Consider the following 23,632-nt stretch of genomic DNA (forward strand, 5'->3'; position numbering starts at 1 on the left):
CAGAATATACGTATATGCATTTGTGATTGGCTGATGGCTGTCACATGATACAGGAGGAGTGGGAATAAACATAACGAGTGTGCATAAGACTCACTCCCTTGTCGGGCCTGGGACAGGCATAATGCATTGCTGCTTAAAGTCCTTTACAATGGGGTGTAAATACTTTGGACATTTTGAGGTCAAATATCTTTCTTTTTTACATAGAGATGTTCAGGTGATATTTTCTAGTCAACCTTTTACAGCTATACTGCATCACTTTCAAGTGTTTCAACATTTGGGTATTATGGCCCTTTAAGATAAGATACTGCAAAATAATGTAATTTTTGTCAACTAAAATCTAGTGGGAAGTTTTTCCTGCTCAAATTCCAGACTGGCTCCACCAAATAACACAAATGTGGAGAAGGTTTGGCCATTGAAAAATAGCTGCAGAAAAAGATCTGTTAATCTATTCATAAAGTTTAAATTAAACGGGCATGAAACCCAGAATTTTTCTTTCGTAATTTAGGAAGAACATCCAATTTTAAACAACTTTCCAGTTTACTTTTATTATCAAATTTGCTTTATTCTCTTGGTATCATTTGTTAAAGGAGCAGCAATGCACTACTGGTTTCTAACTGAAGACATGGGTGAGCCAATGAGAATTGGTATATATATATATGCTCCAGTATAGCTTATATTGCATCATATTATGAAAATGGTGGGTGTTCCATTTTAGCGAACTGAAGTGCACTCTTCCTACTTCACAAACCCAACCCTTTCACATATCTGTTCCTATGACGCCTCAGCAGAGGTGATAAGATACAAAACTGCAAAATAATGCAAGTTTTGTTAATTTAATTACAGTGGCTAGCTTTGTCTACTCTAGTAACACATCAAGATTGGCTCCTCCATATATTGGAGGGATGGAGGATATCTGGTCCTTTAAAAACAAAACAGGTTTTGCAAAAGGTGTGTTAATGTATCTATAAAGTTTAAATTAAGTCTTAGAACTGCAATATATTTTATGTTCCTTTAAGTTCTGTTTAAATGTCAATTGCATGAAATTATAGGCTATGTTTTCTCTGTATGTACTGAGTTTTACCATGAGGTCAGGTCTCTTGAATAAATCAGTCACCTCTGATGTCATGTGTAATGCAGTTAACACAAAACTTTGCTTCAGTGCTACTTTATAGTTATCTGAAACAAGATGGTAGTGCTAGACAATAATTTTACAACTGGTGTGTGATTGAGCTAGCATATCAGGCATTCCTGATTTTAGTATTTAGAATTACTATTAGTTTTTTGGATGAGAAGCCCTCTGCTGTTAGAAAATGCCATTTATTGCTTGTACACTTTGATTTTCTTTCTGTAACGTGGAATTGTTAAAGGGACGTGAAACCAATTTTTTTCTTTCATGATTCAAATAGATACAGGTTAACCCCTTAATGATCGACACCGTACGTCCTCACAAAAAATACCCTTATTGACCGAAGACGTACGGCGTACCTCGTTGGTCTTGGAAAGCAGTGGAAGCGATCCTGATCGCTTCCAGCTGCTTTCCAGTTATTGCAGTGATGCTTTGATATCGAGGCATCCTGCAATAACATTTCTTACCCCTCCAATGCAGAGAGAGTCACTCTCTGGCCCTCTCTGCATCGGACATCGATGGCCAGTATCGTTGGTTGGTGTACAACTCAATTGAAAAACAAACTGAAATCTTGTAGGTAAAAGGAAATAAAAATAAAAAACTAAAATAATATGGTTGCATAAGTGTGAACGCCCTTAAACTAATACTTTATTGAAGCACCTTTTGATTTTATTACAGCACTCAGTCTTTTTGGGTATGAGTTTTTCAGCATGGCACATCTTGACTTGGCAAGATTTGCCCGCTCTTCTTTGCAAAAACACTCTAAATCTGTCAGAATGCGAGGGCATCTCCTGTGCACAGCCCTCTTCAGATCACCCCACAGATTTTGAATTGGATTCAGGTCTGGGCTCTGGCTGGGCCATCCCAAAACTTTAATCTTCTTCTGGTGAAGCCATTCCTTTGTTAATTTGGATGTATGATTTGGGTCGTTGTCATGCTGAAAGATGAAGTTCCTCTTCATGTTCAGCTTTCTAGCAGAAGCCTGAAGGTTTTGTGCCAATATTGTCTGGTATTTGGAACTGTTCATTATTCCCTCTACCTTGACTAAGGCCCCAGTTCAAGCTGAAGAAAAACAGCCCCAAAGCATGATGCTTACACCACCATGCTTCACTGTGGGTATGGTGTTCTTTTGGTGATATGCAGTGTTGTTTTTGTGCCAAACATATCTTTTGGAATTATGGCCAAAAAGTTCAACTTTGGTTTCATCAGACCAGAACACCTTTTGCAACATGCTTTTGGGAAACCTCAGATGTGTTTTTGCAAAATTTAGCCGGGCTTGGATGTTCTTTTTTGTAAGAAAAGGCTTCCGTCTTGCCACTCTACCCCATAGCCCAGACATATGAAGAATACGGGCGATTGTTGTCACATGTACCACACAGCCAGTACTTGCCAGATACTCCTGCAGCTCCTTTAATGTTACTGTAGGCCTCTTGGCAGCCAGTTCTTTGAAAAAGGCCTTTGAAAAAGCCCGATACGGGCGAAACCGGTCAGGGGGTTATAGAGCTGATGGGAGCTCTATATATTTTTTAAAACTTTACCGATAGTTGTTGGCCTGTTTAGGTGGGACTAAATTTGTATTACGCATCTAGCTTAAATATAAGACAAACAGTCACTATTAGGACTGTTTATTTCAGTTATAACTTTGACCTTAAAACTATTTGGACATAACAGAGGGTTACTCGCAATTGGCTATTTATTAAGCGTTCTTAAGTGGCAACCTCACAATATTATATTGGGGGAATTACTAGCTTAGTTAGACGCATAGCCAGATAGCTGTAGTTTACCGGTGCATCTATCTAACTTCTGCTACTATATAAAATACCTTCCAGTTAGTACCTCAATAGCGCCACAGCTATATTAGTCCAGCTGAAGGTGCATATATACCTAATTTGATAAAACTAGTTTACTTTTGGCTCATAACAAATTAAATCAGGAAAACAAGTATCCGGTTCTAAAGTAATGTACACAAAGCACAATACTGCATTCCTAGTGTGACACTGAATCACACAAAAAGATCAAATTACTATATGAGAGAACACAAGATACACAAAACATTACAGCAAGAGGGGCAAACATAATATAATATCACAAATAGTGGCACAATATTGCGGCTACATATTTACAACAGAAGTTTGTTCCTCTATTACTGAAAAACAAACAGCCAAATGTAACAGGTGGTGTAGCTTATTAATTTAATAGTTACAATTATTCAGCACACTCATACTGGTTGAGACATTAGGTGCAAGAATTGTACTAAGCTACTCACAAGTATACAGTATTAGCATTGGGATTTGATCTAATGAAAGGTACACATATAACCCCTATATAATAATAACACAACTACTAGAATTATATAGGGGATTGTGACGCTAAGACAACAGGGTAACAATCCCAATGCCAACATAAGATAACTGGTATAGTAGACGTACGACTAGCTAGTATAAATAAATCAAAATTATACTTCTTTATTAACACTGTATAAAACCTCACTGAGTTGGTAATAATTTATGTTGATAATAAACCTACAAAACGGTGGAAATAAGTTGATCAAATGAGATATATAATAGCCATTTGAATGTTCCAAGACATAACCAGAACAATACAGGTTTATATACTATCACGTGAAACCAGATCAAGTCTGAATATCTATATCAACTATACTCCACAATAAGATTTAACAGAAGTGTTATTCATCATACATAGGGTATTTTCCAACTGTACTTTGTAGGTATATATCTGAGGTTACTGAACATCACTTATATTTAACCTAAATCCAACAAGCACAAATCTACAACTTATTTGAATAGCCAAACATATGTGTATTTGACACATAAAGATTAACCCTATATTATCAGTGATACTACTGAATCAAGAGGTCTCACTTATAACTCCCTACCTAAACAACTTCCTTCCAAGCACTTAATACATATCAAAGGCTTACAGAGGATTAAGGAAGTGGCCTACCACTATTAGTTTTTTTTTAAATTGAGTGTTTTATTTTAATACATTTAATAAAAGTTATATTTTAAATTCCCAATTTCTCCACTATAAGTCCAGGCATAGAGTGCTGTACGTGCAGTCTCTTAGAGAGGTCTCTTCCTCTCTGTTGGTTCAATAGATTACGTAACTGCACAGCACCTGCTATTATAAGCACAGAAACATTAACTGAATATTAGTGACTTACTGCAATCATAGAAAAGGCTGCCGCAGTGGTGCCACTGTATATCAGTTGTGGTAAAAACTATGATTTTAATTGTGATTGCTTAATTCTGAACACAGCTACATCCCCAGTTATTAAAGGGTGTTCACACTTATGCAACCATATTATTTTAGTTTTTATTTTTATTTCCCTTTACCTAAAAGATTTCAGTTTGTTTTTCAATTGAGTTGTACAGTTTATAGGTCACATTAAAGGTGGAAAAAGTTCTGAAATGATTTATCTTTGTCTCATTTTTTTACATCACAGAAACCTGACATTTTAAAAGGGGTGTGTAGACTTTTTATATCCACTGTATGTCTGCTATTTCTGAAATCCCAGAGAAGCATTTACAACCATTTATGCCATAATTGCACAAGTTGTTTGTAAATAATTTCAGTGAGAAACCTAAAGTTTGTGAAAAAAATTGTGAAAAAGTGAACGATTTTTTTTATTTGATCGCATTTAGCAGTGAAATGGTGGCATAAAATATACCAAAATGGGCCTAGATCAATACTTTGGGATGTCTTCTAAAAAAAAATATATACATGTCAAGGGATCAAGGGATTCCTGAAAGATATCAATGTCCCAAAGTAATTAGCGCTAATTTTGAAAAAAAGTGGTTTTGAAATAGCAACGTGCTACTTGTACTTATTGCCCTATAACTTGCAAAAAAAGCAAAGAACATGTAAACATTGAGTATTTCTAAACTCAGGACAAAATTTAGAAACTATTTAGAATGGGTGTTTTTTGGTGGTTGTAGATGTGTAACAGATTTTGGGGGTCAAAGTTAGAAAAAGTGTGTTTTTTTTCCATTTTTTCCTCATATTTTATATATTTTTTTATAGTAAATTATAAGATATGATGAAAATAATGGTATCTTTAGAAAGTCCATTTAATGGCGGGAAAACGGTATATAATATGTGTGGGTACAGTAAATGAGTAAGAGGAAAATTACAGCTAAACACAAATACAGCAGAAATGTAAAAATAGCCTTGGTCCCAAACGGACAGAAAATGGAAAAGTGCCGTGGTCATTAAGGGGTTAAACGACTTTCCAGTTTTATTCTATTATTACATTTGCTTTATTCTCTTGGTATCCTTTGTTGAAGGAGCAGCAAAGCACTACTGGCGTTTAGCTGAATATATCAGTAAACCACTGAAATGAGGCATAAATGTGCAGCCACCAATCAGCAGCTAGCAGGTATGCTTTTCAACAGAGAATACCAAGAGAAATTAACAAATAAGATAATTGAAGTAAATCTGAAATTTATTTAAAATGTTATGCTTTATCTAAATCATAAAGACATTTTTTTGGGGTTTCATGTCCCTTAAAACAATTAAATTGTTGTTTGTATGATTTCTTCAGTCTAATTGTCTTTAATTCATAGGGTGGAGGAAGCTCTCTTCGCATATTAGAGCAAGAAATTGACACTGTGCATGAAATTCAAGGACGCTTCCCACAATTTAAATCGCTTCCAATATATAATGATGAGGCAGATCCTCTAGTGGGATGGTCCAACCCACAGTCTTGGAGAGGAGATGTCACTTATGCAGCTATGGTAGTAAAGGTATGTTACTTAGACTTCATGTGGGTTGTTTCTGTTTGGCTACTTTTGGCTGTTTTTTATAGATAAAATTGACGTGTTTATGTGCCACATTCTAACGTTATGATCCTGCTGCCTCTTTGCCAGAATTTTACTCTTGACCATAATTAAGATCTTAATCAGATTAAAGGAGCATAAATGTCTCCAGTGAACTCATGGGCATCACTGAGCGCTTACAAGGGCTGAACCCATAATTTTAGTAGAGTAAAGCCCCTAATGTTCCACAAGCGTTGTAGAGGAGGCTTGGGTCTCTTCAAACTGCTCTGCTTCTAGTACTCGCTAGCTACTTGTATAACTGACATCACAAGGGAACCAATCTTCACCATCCTCTGTGTTTAGCATTGCCCTCCCAAGCTCCTTGCTGCACACCCAGATTCCTATAAGGTCACATGACTGCCGTAACAGCTGCTGCTGCTCACAAAGGGGGAGCAGAATATGACAGGAAGCTGAATTTATGCTCTTTAGTTACCTGGCTATTAGTTGCCAAGAGCAGGTAAGTCCGAGCAGGCCACTCCCTCTTCACTGGACATCCCTATACTGTGCCACAAGCTGGGCCGTCTTTTCCATACTATCCAAGAGTGTCTGTTTATTATGGTGCTTAGTATAATATTGATTGTTCCATAAATCACCCAGTAACCTGTTTACAACGAAAAATCACATATTAAGTACATAGATATTAAACATTCTGGCCCAGATTACAAGTGGCGTGCTATTTAGAATTTCCGCTCTTATATTAACTCCACTAGAATTAAGCTTTCTGCACACATTGGATAGCGCTGGTATTACAAATTGAAAGTAAAAAGTTTTAGTTTGAGTGAAGTTAGAATATTGCGACCGCGTTAACGTATTCCCCGAAGACATCAATGTCTATGAGCGTGAAAAGTGGGAAAAAAAAACTAACACCCTACTGCAACCCAATTGCATATTCTCAAGTGCGCTAACCTGACATGAAAATATAAATATTTTGGGGGCGGAGCCTGTCCGTACTGGATAATGGACGCATAGAGAATTAGCTCCTAGGCCTCACCTCAGCTTCCAACAATAAAAGGGTGGCTTCCTACACCAATTACCCCATACACCTAGCTGAGCTGATCGGGTCTCCATCAGCAACCTCCACAAGCCAGCCTGAACAACTCTGCACCTGCAAAGCCCTCATTACCAGCCGCAACGGCACAGACCACACGGCGCAACTGCTACTGCAGCGTAAAGCGTCGAAAACACCCAAAAAAAGCCGTTCAGATCACTACAAGACCTGGGCAGTTCAGTGAGGCTAATAGTCCCTGGATCAGAGGCAAAATCATCAGCGCAACTAGAAAGAAACGCTGCAAAATGGCTTCCACAGAAATATTGAAGGCATTTCCTTAAAAGGTACTGTACTAAAGGGGGAAAAGTCTTTATAGCAGAACACATAAGCTAAATTGCAATAAATGCCCACAATCAGCATCAAATATAGCAAATAATCCATATTTGGATAACGCTTTTATAAGTAATACTCTTCTCCTAAAAATACACACCCCTTCTTAAGAAATGAGACCTCACCAACTCTCAAATGAACCTAACACTACATCAGCACAAGAATATTTGATCTAAAGTGGGTACTACTAGTACAACTACTACCAGAAAACAGAGGACACTGCTGCTGTGGATAATTAGACTTTGTTATTTTTCTTTACTATAAAGTTTTGTTAGATAGAGTAACTGCAATTCTGTGTTCCCTCAAGAAAACATAAAGTTATAGTATGACTAACAACTTGAGGTTAAACTAGAGAATAACAGATAATGGATTATCCTTATATGTTTTTTCTTGAATGTTTTTTACAGTTTGAAATGTTATTTACAGTATTTAGTTATATGTTCAATGACAAATTATCTGCCTACAACTCAAATGTTATTGGTTGTTGTCCAGAATATATAGAGGTTTTTGATGTATACTTAGCAATATGTATTACTTTGCTGACATGATTTATTATCTCCCTATCATGCCACATGCCTCATACTCCTACTCCCTCACCCACCACAAGCCACACCAAGATACTACCCAACATCCAATACCTAGCTTTCAATGGAACAGAGGTGAGGATACATCCTTCACAGTTTATTTCCCAATTTTATTCCAACCACTGACACATTACCCTTACTGAAAGAGTAAACCTTATACTCCACATACATGCTTGGTATTACCCTATATTTTGCACAGTACTGTTGCTTGACTGAAAAACTTAATTTTTGCTGGTTGGTTCTCATTTTGACAAAGAGCAATTACACTCTAAACCCCCTTTCCCCCTAAGTGGAGGACACTCCATTACCACCTACTCCTAATCCTCCTTATTGTTATATTCATCCCTCCTTCCCTATTACATTTTTTTTCTTTTTTTTTTCTTCTCTACCCTCTTTCAATAAGACGTACACGCATAATGGCTGCCACTAAACATCATATAAATTTTACCTTCCGTTAACACCAAGGGCCTAAATGTCCCAGAAAAGAGATCTATGGTGATAAGAGAACTTACTAAACTACAGGGGGATGTGGCTTTCTTGCAAGAAACCCACTTTAAAAGAGGTCATGAACCAAAATGGACTAACACCAAATACCCAGTAGCATACTTTGCCTCAGGCCCTACAAAAAGAAATGGCATAGGAATTGTTATAAAGCATTCAATCCCTTTCCAACTGATACAGGTAGATAGAGACTTGGATGGTAGATATCTGATTCTAACCGGTTCTTTACACGGCAAAATTGTGACATTAGTCAACGTCTATGCACCTAATACACATCAACACACTTTTATTAAAGATGTATCAAACAAAATCCTTGATCTCAGAAAGGGGGCTTTAGTGATTGGAGGTGACCTCAATATTCCTCTGGACCCCATGTTAGACACCTCCAGAGGTATATCAACCGTATCAAAAAAAGTAACAAAACACTGCACTAATAGACTAACAGAGTTAGCAGTCCATGATTTCTGGATCCCAGCTGTGCAGAATTTTACATTTTACTCACACCCCCACCAGAACTATTTCCGCATTGATTATTTTTTACTACACCAAATCAGTTTAGCCTCCATCATATCAGCAGAAGTCTTTCAAATTACATGGTCAGATCATGCCCCAATTCGTTGCAAGATAGCATGGTCATCAATACCAGATAGACCATTCCTATGGAGATTAGATGACCTCCTAATAGACAATCCCTTTATTAAACAGGATATCGAGAAAATACTAGGGGAATACTTCTTATTAAATACCACTCCTGATCTGGCTCATACAACCATCTGGGAGGGGCACAAATGTGTTCTCAGAGGAGAATTCCTTAAACAGAACACAAAATTAACTCGCCAACACAGAGAAAAATATAACACCTTGTTAGCTACGGTTAAAAAATTAGAACATTTACATAAAAGAGACCCCACACACAAAGAAAACCTTGCAAACCTCACACAGGCTAGAAAAGAAATTAAATGGCTGCTCGAAGAAGAACAACAAAGAAATGCACTCCGTCTGAAACAACTATACTATGAACATAGTGACAAAACAAGGAAGTTCTAGCTAGGGCTATCAAACGTAAACAATTTAAAACTCATGTACATAGTGTGACTGGCAGAGAGAACCATACTCATGCAGACCTAACTGCATCACAAGATCCAAAACTTCAAAAGATATCAACATACTTTTAGGACGATCAACTCCCAACACTACAAACAGAGGAAGCTCTGACTTTAGATGAGGCCTTCTCCGTTGAATAAGTTCTCTCTGCAATTAAAGATCTCCAGGGAGGTAAAAGCCCAGGCCCAGATGGTTTCAGTGCTAAATATTATAAATTATATGCTCCAACATTAGCCTCACACCTAGCAACACTATTCAACTCTTTAGAAATTTAAATAGCTTTCCTCCATCTATGCTTTCTGCTTACATTACTGTCCTCCCCAAACCAGGGACATTACCAAATAGACCAGAAAACTTTAGGCCTATCTCTCTACTGAATATAGATTTAAAATGTTTGCCAAGATACTAGCCAAACGTCTCAATAAATTCCTACCAAAATAAATATCTCCAGATCAAGTGGGACGCGAAGTCTGAGATAACACTACAAAAGTTATCCAACTAATTTCATACGCCCAAAGCAACAACATCCCGATGCTTCTAATCTCAACAGATGCTGAAAAAGCTTTTGACAGGGTGGACTGGGATTTTCTCAGGGCCACCCTGTCTCACATGAAATATGGACCCAAATTTATTAATACTATTTTCTCCCTATACTCCTCACCTTCTGCCCAAGTAAAAGTAAACGGAACATTGTTTAACCCGTTTCAAATATGCAATGAAACAAGGCAGGGATGTCCTCTGTCACCTTTGCTGTTTGCTCTCTCAGTAGAGGTCTTAGCACAAAAAAATTTGAAACATTAATCTAATATCAGGGATCTCAGTAGGTAAGTCGGAATACAAATTAGCTATGTACGCAGACAACATTCTTCTAACATTATCATCCCCTCATACATCACTACCGGCCACCCTTACAAATTTACTAATTACATAGAAATATCCAATTTCCCACTAAATTTGACTAAATCGGAATTACTAAATATCTCCACACCAGATGACGATTTACAGCAAGCTCTCATAAACTGCCCACTCTCAGTTCAAACTCACAAATTAAAATATTTAGGGATCTACATTACAACATCACTCTCTACACTATTTGACACTAATTTCAAACAACTTTTTGACTCAATTGTTGGAGATCTTTCATCTTAGAAAAATAAGGAGTAATAAAAATGACCATATTACACATGATTCTTTATTATCTTAAGACTTTACCAATTCCACTTCACCATACTTATATTAAAAGACTACAAGCTGAGATAGATAAATATATCTGGAGAGACACAAGACCTAGAGTCAATAGGAACGCACTATACTTACCCAAGGAGAAAGGTGGTTTAGGACTACCAAATGTAGATCTCTATAAAAAAGCTATAACATTACAACAACAAGCCGAATGGTGCATGAACTCCGAGGATAAAATATGGGTACAATTAAGTAGGGAAATCCTTAGTGTAGAAAATGTTGGGATGGCTACCCTCAAAAAGCCAAACAAGCGATAATAAAAGATTACCCAATCCTAATAGAATTCTACCATCAGTGGCACAAAATCTTAGCTACACACCCACATATATCTTCTGCACATTCACCGCTAACTCCCTACATCCAAAACCCAGACATTCCACTCTTTATGCCTACTACAAAAAGCCAATTGGTATGCACATAGCACAGTTTTCGGTCATTAAGTAATCTCAAGCTCTAAATTAAAAACATTAACTGAACTGAAAGAATTGGACAAAGCATTCAACTGTTTTTTTTTCACAAACAACTTAAACACTATATAGAAACTCACACACAGAGAAAACACTTTATCAGACCACCAACGAACTACAAACACTTATGCATAATGAACCCACTCCCCAAGCATCTAATTTCCCTGACATATGGATTATTATTAAATCAAGCAGGAAACCCTCCACCCACCTATTTTCACAAATGGAAACTAGAGTTAGGAGAACACATATCAGATAAAGACAGGAACAAAATATTCCTAAACCACACCAAAACCTCCATCTCTGCTAAAATCCAGGAGACGAATTATAAATATCTAGCCAGATGGTATCACACTCCACACAAATTAAAAGCTATATTCAAAAATACAGACGGCAAATGCTGGAGAGGTTGCAGAGAGGAGGGTACACTATAACACATTTGGTGGGGGTGCAGTGAACTATATCAATTCTGGTTGGAGATCTTGGAGGCCATGAATGCCAAACTTGGAATTCAGATTCCTAACAGATCACATATCTTACTATTTCATGGACTGCGTAAAATAAGAGACATAAGCAAAAAGAACCTCCTCTTTCTGATGTTAAATAGTGCCAAAATGCTGATTGATGTTCTACTATTATATCATTTTCTGCTATCTAAAGCACAAATTAATTTCATAATTTAACATTAATGTATTTATGTTTAAATATTTTTTATTAACAAATTATTAGTTCAATTACAATACACAAGGAAAAAACAAAAAAAAAACAGGGTTTTTCCAGCCAATATTTCAATGAGACATATTTTAGAATATTAGGAAGTTACAATTTTAACATATCCAAATAATATTCCCCCCGATACCTTCTATATAACTTAATGTACTTCACATGTCCCAGAGAAACAACTCAGATTGCAGAGGATCCTGCAAAAGAAATCAAGTTTCAGATTCTACATGTTGGTCATCTGTTACGGGACTCTACTCCAGGAAGGTTGTAACAAAAATATTATCACGTGAACTCTTTATCTAATGATAAACCCAAAAAGAGTAGTACAGGCTGGAAATTTCTTATCTATAGTAGTGATCAAATAAATTTTTAGATAAAAATAAATAACTTTTCCTAGATCTCCTTTCAAGTAATTAGGGCCCAGGGAGGACAGGGGGAGGGAAGGGGAAGGAAGGGAAGGGGGAGAGGGGGGAAAAGAGAGTGTCCCCACTCCCGGCGATCCTCCGAGCCTCACGTGTATTGTCTAGGTGTAATGTTTAGGAGTCAGAGCTAGCCATCTGTTTCATACATAGTGTAGGTGTAGCTTATTTTATTGTATATTTCCGACCATGAGGGTGATCCCACCTTCCAATATTTTGCAATGCAAATCCTTGTCACTGTACAAAGGATTCTAATAAATGTATTAAGATATCTATGGAATTTGTCTATATGTTTGTGTAGCAATGCCTGTTGAATGGTAAGTGTGACCTCTTCCTCCAATAATCAGCTAATCAGGGCGGATAGGTTCTGCCAGATCCCCTGAATCTCTCTACAGTCCCACCACATGTGTTTATAGGACCCTAATTCACTGCATCCTCTATAGCATAAGTTACTGCCATTCGGTTGCATATGAGCTGTCCTTATTGGGGTCAAATACCATATGAATATAGTTTTCATGACATTTTCTTTTAGGTCCATACTAATTAGGCCTTTGTCACCTCCTTGTATCATTTCCTCCCATTCCTGTATCTCTTTACTCATATTCAGGTATTTCTCCCATGCCCCTATAACCGTGGATTTAGTCCTGTTTGGGGGTGTTTGTAGTGCTATGTATATTCTAGAAATATTATGTTTAACCCTGATAGGACCCGCGCCACATGCCTCTAATACCGTGGATCGTCCACCCTTTGATTTTGACAAGAAAGAGTGCAAGGAGGAGCGTAATTGAAGGTATAGGTGCCAGTGTAATTTTATAGGTGTAAGTTTTGACTGCAGTTGGGTGAAGGGAAGTAACTGTCCCCTCTGTACCACATCCGCCACTCTATAGAGTCCCTTGTTCTCCCACTTAGCAACCAATATACGAGAGTCACCCGATAGAAAGCATCTAATTGGTGTCAGTAAGGAGGACTCAGGAAATAAGTCTGTTCTTTTAAGTGCCTGTGTCCAAGTTTTCATGGTCAAGTCTGAAGTATATGTCTTAGTATGTGTCCTACCAGAGTGTGATGAGAGTTCCCATGGAATTGAATCTGTTTCCTCCCACCCCCCTAAATCCCTCTCCAAAAATACCCATGTAGCCTCCTCCGACCTCCTCAGAATACAGGATTCTTGGGCTAGTCTCACGGCCCTATAGTATTCCAGAAGGTCCGGAGCTCCCACTCCCCCCGCTCCTCTGCTCCTGCAGACTACTTGTTTCGCTATTCTAGCCAATTTTGGCCCTCTTATAAAAGTTAGTATTTCGGTTTGCATTTTAATAATGTCTGTGTTAACAAGTTTAATGGGGAGGGCTCTGAAGAGGTATAAGATGCGTGGGAGCAGGTTCATTTTAACTAATGCTCGCCTTCCCATCCAGGAGAAACCACACAGCCTCCACTTCAAAAGATCTTTTCTAAACTGAGTGAGAAGTGGGGTGTAATTATATTTATATAGCAATTGCATCTGTGTTGGGAGATTGATACCCAGATATCTAATGGTTTTTGTAGCCCATCTAAACTCAAAATTAAGTTAAATTATTTTCCGGGTGTGTGGGGGAATGGCCACCGGGAGGAGTTTGCTCTTCTCGATATTTATTTTATACCCCGAGATATCTGAGAAGTTGTTTAGTACCATATGTAAATTAGGAAGTGAGATGAGTGGATTGATAATGGTGAGCAGGATATCATCCGCAAATAAAGTTATTTTGTATTCAGATTGGGCCACTCGGATTCCTGAGATGTCTGCGTGAGCCCGAATCTTGGCTGCCAGTGGCTCAATGCAAAGGGCAAACAGTAGGGGCGACAGAGGGCACCCCTGTCTTGTCCCGTTCAGTATGGGGAAAAGAGTGGATCTATACCCCCCCGCAGTTACCTGAGCCCGTGGGTTCGAATATATTGCCTGTAGGGCAGTCATAAATGTATCGCCAAAGCCCAATTTCCCCATGACCGCAAACATATATTTCCAGTCAATTCTGTCAAACGCCTTCTCCGCATCCAGTGACAGGATCAGAGAAGGCGCTTGCATACTTTCCAGATAATGGACCAAATTAATCACTCGTCTTATATTATCTGGGGCTTCCCTATTCTGTATAAACCCTACTTGATCGGGGTGGACCAAGTGTGGCATGATTGGTTTAAGACGATTGGCCAAGATTTTGGTAAAAATCTTGAGGTCCTGGTTGATTAGCGAGATGGGGCGATAGTTTTGAAATTTTTTATGATCCTTATCTGGTTTGGGGATAACTACTATCTTCGCATTCAATAGGTCCTGTGGGATAGGGTTACCCTCCAGGATGAAGTTGCAGAGCTTGGTCAAGTGGGGGACAAGTGTATTCTTTAAGAGTTTATCGTATTCCCCCGGGAAACCGTCGGGGCCCGCTGCCTTTCCTGGTTTTAAATCCTTAATAGCTCTCGAGACCTCCTCAGGAGTTATCGGGGCATCAAGGGCTTTTCTGTGTTCTGTCGTGAGTGAAGTCAGTTTGCAGTCATTCAAAAATTTCTCTGTTCGGGTCACTGTCGTTGTGTTTTGTGTCACCTTTTTCCCATCATAAAGTTTACTATAAAAGCTAGCAAAGGTATCCACTATCTCCTGGGGATGGGAAGTTAAGACCCCCCTCTCTGTCTCTATTGAAGGTATGGCCGATGCCTTGTATCTTTCCCTAATCTTGTGTGCCATATATCTGTCTGGCTTATTAGCGTAGATAAAATAGTGCGATTTAAGTCGCAGCGCTGCTCTTGCTGCTTGTGAGTTTAATATTATTGCTAGGGATTGTTTTTTGTCCTGGAGGATTTTTAACACCGCTGGGCTTTTAGTCAATTTGTGTTGTCTCTCTAATGTTTCGATCTCTTTATGGAGTTGATCTATGTGGATTCTATATTTCTTGTTAGTTTTGGCTTTGAGTTGGATCAGCAGTCCCCTAACTACTGCTTTATGGGCCGCCCATGAGTATATTGGATTTGTGGTAGAGCCGGTGTTAATGGTCCAGAATTCTGTCATCGCCCGTAGCAAGTCCTTGCTATCTTGGTCGTGTCTTAACAGGGTATTGTCATATGTCCATGTCCTACTTCTGTTGGTATCCCTTAACCCCTCTAAGTCGACTGCAATTATAGAATGGTCCGACCACACGCATGTGTGTATTCTCGAGTTCTGTAGCATAGGTTGTAATACTTGGCTTAGATAGATATAGTCAAGTCTAATGTAGGAATTGTGTGTGGCTGAGTAAAAGGTAGTGTCGGTTGTTGTACCGTATAGTGTGTTCCAAGTGTCTCTAAGAGTATGTGGCATAAATGCGTCCTGTATAGCCTTGACAATGCGGTTGTGTCTATGGTGTTTGGGAGTCATTGTCTTAGTGTGTGAGGGTTGAATAGGGGTCATTGTTATGTTAAAGTCTCCTGCTAAAAGAATTTTAGTTTGTGACCACTCTGTTAGGAGATGGGCAACATGGGCAAAGAATGTATGCTGATTATCATTGGGGGCATAAACATTACATAGGGTGACCTCGTTGTCCAGAATGCGTCCCCTCACTATCAAATATCTACCTTCAGGGTCAGCTAGTGTGCTGTTGTGAATGAAGCCCACTGAGGAGTGGATTAGGATAGACACTCCACGGGTCTTATTGGGTGCTGTGGCATGATAGTGTGTATTGAACTGTTTAGTTCAATATTTTGGTAGCTTATCCTTGAGGAAATGAGTTTCCTGTAAGAACACCAGGTTAGCGTCCAGTGCTCTATATTGGTTCATTGCTAATCTACGTTTAGTGTCTGTGTTGAGACCCCGTACATTATGAGAGATCAGTCTAATCCTGGTGTTCATAGATATCTATAGTGGTGCGCGCTATTGTTTGGGATAGCTTGTATGTATATGTGTTTACAGTTTGTGAAATAAATCATCTTACCCCAAAACTTCTGGTCTGATGTGGTGGGCTGCAGTCTGTGAGCCGGTATCTCGGAGGAATCGCCTAAGGAGGGGGAAAGGGGAGGAGGGAGTAAACAACAGTAAATTAAACAATCAACATATAACTGGTCCCCAACAGGGGGATGCTTTAACATTGTTTGAGAATGTCTTAGGGGTCGAGTGGTATCCACTAAACCTTGAACTATGAGGAGGTGACCATCCACCTCTTCAGAATGTCAACATACTGAGAACTATTACAGAACATGTCCTCCTTACAACCCGCCAGGGTTATTGATGATAAGAGTGATGTCTATCTGTAGAAGGACCCCAAACCCACCCAACTCAGGCAAGCAATAGGGATCATTCCCTCGGCATAGTTGGCGGTAACTGAATTATAAAGTTTCTTAATTGTAGATGACCACTTTGAGTTTTTTATCTCCTGTCTCCTGACGATTGAAAGTAAGGAGAAATAAAAGAGAAGATAATTCACGATACCTTGTCTCTGGTTTCACTTATTTTTTGCCTCTTGTGGCTGACTTTCTGCCAGGTTAGTTGGGGACCAGCAGCTGCCGAACTGCCCATCCGTGATGTTGTTGGCTCATGCTCCGGAAGGGCCGGAGGGTCCAAGCCTAATAACCCACACACCTCCGGGATGTCTGCTTGATCCTTGATGGTTATTGTTTTTGAGTCTTTGAGAATGTTTAGGGCAAAGGGGAACCCCCATCTATACGGAATCTGTTGTTTGCGTAGAATACTAGTTAAGGGTCTCAACGAGCCTCTTCGTAGTAGGGTGCGTAGTCTCAGGTCCTGAAAGAACTGTACTACATTTCCCTGAAATTTAAATGTTGATTTTTCCTGGCGGCCAGCAGTGTTTTTTCTTTGTCGGGGAAGAAGGTCATTTTGACTATTATATCCCTTGGGGGTAATCCGTTTTTGGTTTTAGCTTTGAGAGCTCTGTGCGCCCTTTCCACATGGAATGTGTAATCAGGAGGTGATCCTGTTATTTGACTGAAGAGCTGCGCTATGTATGCTGGAATATCAGTAGTAGTGACATCCTCTGGGATCCCCTTCAGCCTAATGTTGTTTCGTCTGCCCCTGTTCTCCAAATCTTCCATTTTGTCTTGTATTTCCTGTAGGAGCTGTTGTTGGCTGGAGACTGTTTGTGTTATTTCATCTACATTTTCCACCATTGCATCCTTCTGGTCTTCTAATATGTCAATCCTGTTTCCCATATCAGTGAGGTCAGATTTAATTTCAGCTAGGCTAGACGTCATCGAGGTGTGTATGGCATCTATCTTCCCCCATAACTTTTCAAAATTATCCGCTAGGTCTTTTTTAGATACAAGAGATTGTAGGTCTGCCCTAGTGATAGGTGGTTGATCTACGGAGGTTGGTGTTAAGGTTTGATCTGAATCATTTCCTTCCTCCATGTCTCTAGTAGGTTTGGAGGGGTGGGTTGCTTTAAGAAGGAAGATACTGTGTTTGGGGTGCTAGGGTTTGTGTTTTTCTCTCCCTTCCCACCTCTTCTTGTAGCCATTACTGTAGTATATCAGTAGTTACTGCTATTATGTATGGTTGATATTGAGATCTTGAGGAAGGGTAATGTTTCCGCCTGCACTATCTTAAGAATATAGGAAGGAGCAGCCCCAGAGGCAGTGAGATAACCCTGGCAGTGTTAATATATCAAGAGGGCTAAGGCAGTTTTAGATAATACAAAGGTATACGTTAGTGGACCCTCTTCATCTAATTAGTAATTTGTGCTCTGCTGCGTCTCTTTAGAAGCATATGTAGAGGTAGATATCCCCTCTCTTTATTCCTAGAGATTACATATTGCTGTGGCAAAATTTGACTCTATATTCAGTTCCTCCCCTTAATAGGCAGTTCAATAATATGTTCAATGTTGGAAGGAGTGAGTCTTAGGTGTTTTGGAAGTGTTTCCTCAGCAGACTGCCTCCCACAGTTTGAGGTTCTAAGGAATCCTTAAATCAAATATATTTTCCCACTGTTTAGATATCTTTAGATTTGAGTCTGTGGTCTGTATAAACTCTAATATGTGTGGGATTCCTTGTCTGGGAATTGGCTAGTGCCTTATTATGTTGTAGCACAGTGTTGGGTTTTCAAGTTTTCCCCACAATTTCCAGGTTATTGGTATGTGTGGTACATGGGGCAGCAAGAAAAACCTCCCCCTAGGTTGTGGGTTATACTTCAGTAGTTTTATTATCAGGAAACTTAATTTCTCTCTCCTCAGACCTTGCTTGGCCCAATGCTGTCACTGACAGGAGTTCTGTGTTGCTTATGTGACGCCCGTTTTGTGTAGAGAAAGTAGCAGGCTAGGCCCGGGGCTCAAGAATTAGATTATGCTCTGATCAGGCCTTGCTGCTTATATGGGCCTAACTGATTGTCTCTGGAGGAATCCGCCCCCTACCAGGGCCTCAGAGCTACTCCAAGTGTCCCAGATGGCCCTCAAGACTGTTGTGTGGGGCTATTGTCGTGTGTCACTGCTTTATAGGGTATGTTTGGCTTGCCAGCGTGTGTGTTTTACCTCCGGTGGTTAGTTATTCTGTATTCGCGGTAAAATGGCCACGCTTCGCGCCAAACCAGGCTAGTGTTTGTGTGCAAGTGCTAACCATCTTAGCTGGCCCCAATAGTCACTTTCTACTCACCGGAGGGTGCTCCTGGTGTTCTCCCCTCAATCCGGTGCTTCCCAGCTTGGAATGTTGATGCCTGCCAGTCACAAGTGCCCTGGTATGGTGTAAGCAGGATTTTCCTCCCCGCTGCGGCAGCGCTCCTTTTCTTTAAATCAGGCAGGGGACACCTTGCAAATTTCTCGAGAGGATATCTCACAATTTTTTGAAAGTTAGGCTGCCAGAATCTTAAATTTAAGCACTTTCTCAAATCTAAATGTCCGGAGCTCCTGAGAAGTGCGACTGAGCTGCACGGCAGTTAGCTCCGCCCCCCCAACATTAATGTATTTAAAGGGACAGTAAACTTAGGATTTTTCATAGCATTTTCCTAAATGCCTTATGTATCTAAGACAATCTAGTGTAATTTCTTAATAATTAAATATTTCTAACATATCTAAAACAGGTAGCTAAACTTAAATTGAGGAAGTATACGCAGGCCGCCCATAACTGCTGCTCTATTTTTTTTTTTTGCAAGCGCCTTCTTGTAGCCAATCCCCTGTTTATCGGTCGCGCTGCTCCTTGTCTGTCCAAAAGTGCAATCTTTGATTGACAGGCATAGCTGGGGGCCTACGGAGCATGCACATTATCAGGCTGCACAGGCAATACAGTCAGTTTTTACCATTATTTGCCATTAAGGGCATGTGCAGTTTGCAATTGTTGGCGAAAATCACTTGACTGGCATAAGCTTGTGAACGAGCTTGAATAGGAGGAACGTAGGCTGGTCGACCCCTTCCTATGGGATTAACTTTTTTTTTTTTGGGGGGGGGGGAATACTCCCACATCAGGAGCTGGGCGGCGAGTGAGGGCTTTGAGAACGTTGATTTTTGGTATTTTAACGTGTTATAACTTTATTTTTAAACAATTTATTGAAAAGATTACAAAAGATTAGCGATTACAATAATAGAGAGAGAGATTTTAAACTTTACACACCAAAATTTACTGACACTTTAATGATAACTTGTGCAATAAAAATATATTTTTTTAATACTGGCTAATTTTAGCTTAATATTGGCTAACATTTTAGCCTGGTGGTCAGAAAAATCATCCGTGTGGTGCACCCGCTAAAAATGTCCTAGGGAGAACACTGTGCCACCATATTGGAGCTTATATTTGTTATGTAACTTTTAAACGGTGCTAAAAACTGCAAAAATGTAACTCTTTCTCTCTCTATTATATAAGCTAAACTGATATGAGGTAAAGCTGTCAAAAAGCAGATCTGTGAGAGTGCACTGCTCCTACCACAGGATGCAACAATACGGGAGCTACACGATGCAGAGGTTTACCAACTGGATTCTGTAGTGAGTTAAAATAAGAGAACACCATTAAAGAGAGCTGCAGATACAGGAGGGCAAACAATAACATGGTGAGTAGTAATCTGCTACTGTAATTGTACCCAGCAGTATGAAGGAGCAGATTCATAAAGATGCATTTTGCTTTATAACATTAGTTACAAAGGGGCAGGTGTGTAAAAAAGAGAAGAAACGATGGCACTACAAGTGTTGTTTCCTACATTTATAATATAAATTCATGCATATAGTAATCTTATCTGTTACCAGATTATATTAGGAAGGAAAAGGTGCTGTACACTAAAGAAACTAGTATTTACAGTTATCCAGTTAACACTGGAAAGTGTGTACTTGAATAGCACTCAACAACACTATAATGTTATATGTGATTGATAGGAAATATTAACTTAACTTTTAATAGGTTAAGATAAAATACCACACATAAAAACACAATATTTAGGCAATGGTGCACTCTACAATATCAAAATATGTTTTATTATCCCCGTGTGGAATGGCGAATAAGGATTCCCCAATAATAATGTTATGTCAGCTGTTCCAAAATGTTAAAAGGGTAACGGGAAAATACAGAACATGTGTTTATGAGGCAGTACACAAATAATCTCCCCTTAATATAGGTTTGGGACTGGTGACGGTTCTAGGAGGTTGCTGGGGGTGCTGTATCCCCCAAACCTCATATATAAATTCAGCTTTCCTAAAATGAATTGCAAGGCTGTCCTTGAGAGAGGTAAAAGAGCAATACAAGAGATTAAAGGCATAGGAAAGTCAACATTAAAGAGACAGTCTAGTCCAAAACAAACTTTCATAATTCAGATAGGGCATGTAATTTTAAACAATTTTCAAATTTACATCTATCACCAATTTTGCTTTGTTCTCTTGGTATTCTTAGTTGAAAGATAAACCTAGGAGGTTCATATGCTAATTTCTAAGCCCTTGAAGGCCGCCTCTCATCTCAGGGCATTTTGACAGTTTTTCACCACTAGAGGGTGTTAGTTCATGTGTTTCATATAGATATCACTGTGCTCACGCACATAGAGTTCGTAGGAGCCAGCACTGATTGGCTAAAATGCAAGTCTGTAGAAAGCACTGAGACTCAGTCTGCAGAGGTTTAGATACAAGGTAATCACAGAGGTAAAACGTGTATTATTATAACTGTGTTGGTTATGCAAAACTAGGGAATGGGTAATAAAGGGATTATCTATATTTTAAAACAATAAATATTCTGGTGTAGACTGTCCCTTTAATCTTGCATAATTCAAAAAGAAACAGGGAAGAGGGTGACACATAGCATAATTCCACCAAAGATACACAAGTGATAGGTGAAAATAACTCATAATTTTGTAGCCACTGCCATTCAGTGCAAATATAGCATGCTGGAACCAGCAGTCACCAGCTGACGGAGCTCCAATATTTCACCTTTTCTCCTTCAAGTTGGTGGGCACACACCAGGAGTCTTGTGCAAATTCTTAAAATTATTCTTAAATGCAGTTATGGTCAACTTTCTCACACATGGTGGATGCATATCAAAAGCCTTAAAGGCATATATATTGAATACATAAATAATATATTTCCCAAAAATGTCAAGGAGCACAGGGTCAGATGCATGATAACCTATGTATGCTGTTTCTTTTATAAGGTGGTGAGATTCGACGAGCCTTGACATGTGGGATTGAATTCCTGCCACTAGGAGGAGGCACAGATACCCAAAACGCCAAGGGCTTTAAAGCTTCCCACCCCCATGCACAACTCAGTTTATTCTTTGATTCCCAAGAGTAGATGAAGAGTTGAGGTGCCCCAGATTCTATGTGGACAGGGGTGTTCAGATATATGTGAGACTCGTTTACTCCTCCTTTTCAACAATCCTTGAATTAAGGGGTATAGGAGTACTGGGTAGTTACACAGTGTTTCCCTATGGGATTTCAGTCACAAGCCTTCCACAGGTGTCACTGGGACCTGTCCCTAGCTCACTCTTTGACTTTTATGTTTTATTACATTGTCCAGTTCAGCATGCAGGGGTCCCTGCTCTGTGGGAGTGTGTGTGTGTAGGAGGTGTGCTGTGTCAGCGAAGGGATTAGCTTCCTTCCCACCTTTTCAGCTTTGAGCACTCTTCTCTTATGCAGCAGCTATTACCAGCCTCAGATTTGTGATCATGGCTGCACTTTACTGTCTTGGTCAGGGGAGGGGGAGTATCTTAAGCACCAAGAGAATGTGGGCTTTCATTTACTCAATTTACTTCTCTTGTAGTTTTTTAATACACACATATTACCTTACTGAGGGGGCATTTACACTATTTATGCTAATAGTCATTCCCATACAACTTATAGTGCTAAGAAGTTACACTTTATTTCTGCTTCTACATTTTACCTTTGTATCTGTGTCACTATTGCCATGGATCCAAATACATCTACCCCAGCAGATCCATTGGAGGGGAGATCCACTGAACATAATTTTTAACAAGTTGTGTGTCTCCTTTGTAAGACTGTTCCAGTTTGTTCTCTAGCGAAGATAGGGAGTACCTGTAGTACCTGGGTGTAAGTCATGTAATGAACTCTGGTCAGTATGTCACCCTAAAGCTATTTGTCCTAATCCTGTGTATTTTATACAAGGAGTTCCAATAGATTTTTCTCCAGAATTTAAAAATAATTTACTACCTATTGTTACTGAGGTCTTGGCAACTATGAAGCCATCAAGTAAGAGTAAATGCAAATCAATAGATTCTATGAGATCAGAGGAAATTGCAGTTGCTCAGGCTCTTACTCAGTATAGGAAGATACCAAATGTTTTGCAGGACTCGTCATCTGAACAATCAGACTGTTCTTCAGATGGTAACATGTCCTCAGAGAATTCTGAGTCTATTGCTGATTCAGATGCATATAATTATTTCATGATCAAGGTTGATCATTTACGTTCCTTATTAGGTGTGGTCCTTCAAACTTTGAGATTATCGGACAAACAGTCTGCTGAAGAAAAGTCCGTTACTCAGCTTGTCTTAAATTTTTAATCCTTTTCCAAAATCTCCTGAGGTTTTTCCAGTTCCAGAGTTAGTTTCTGAAATTATTTCCAGGAAATGGGATAAGCCTAGTATCCCTTTTGCCCTGTCCGTAAACTTTAAAAATATGTATCCTTTACCTACAAAGAATATGGAGCTTTGGAAGTCTATCCCAGAGGTTGATAGTGCAATTTCTATGCTTGCTAAGCATACTACCATTCCATTAGTGTATAGCACTTCCTTCAAAGATCCCATGGATCGTTAGAGTTTTTCTCAGAAAGTTGTTCCTTCACACAGATTATCTCCTGTTGGAATAGTGTGTGTTGCAGGAGCTGCCGCCTTGTGGTG

General features: G+C 39.2%; 1 protein-coding gene across 1 annotated transcript in view; it reads left to right on the forward strand.

Annotated features, from left to right (window-relative positions):
- IDUA (alpha-L-iduronidase) overlaps positions 1 to 23,632 on the forward strand; it is a 287,029-nt gene that overhangs the window by 233,676 nt on the left and 29,721 nt on the right. The window contains exon 7 of the mRNA XM_053703291.1: positions 5,713 to 5,892. Within this exon, the coding sequence (XP_053559266.1) occupies positions 5,713 to 5,892 (180 nt within the window). The remainder of the gene's footprint in view (positions 1 to 5,712; positions 5,893 to 23,632) is intronic.

This window comes from Bombina bombina, chromosome 2, assembly GCF_027579735.1.
Source record: "Bombina bombina isolate aBomBom1 chromosome 2, aBomBom1.pri, whole genome shotgun sequence".
Taxonomy (NCBI): Eukaryota; Metazoa; Chordata; class Amphibia; order Anura; family Bombinatoridae; genus Bombina; species Bombina bombina.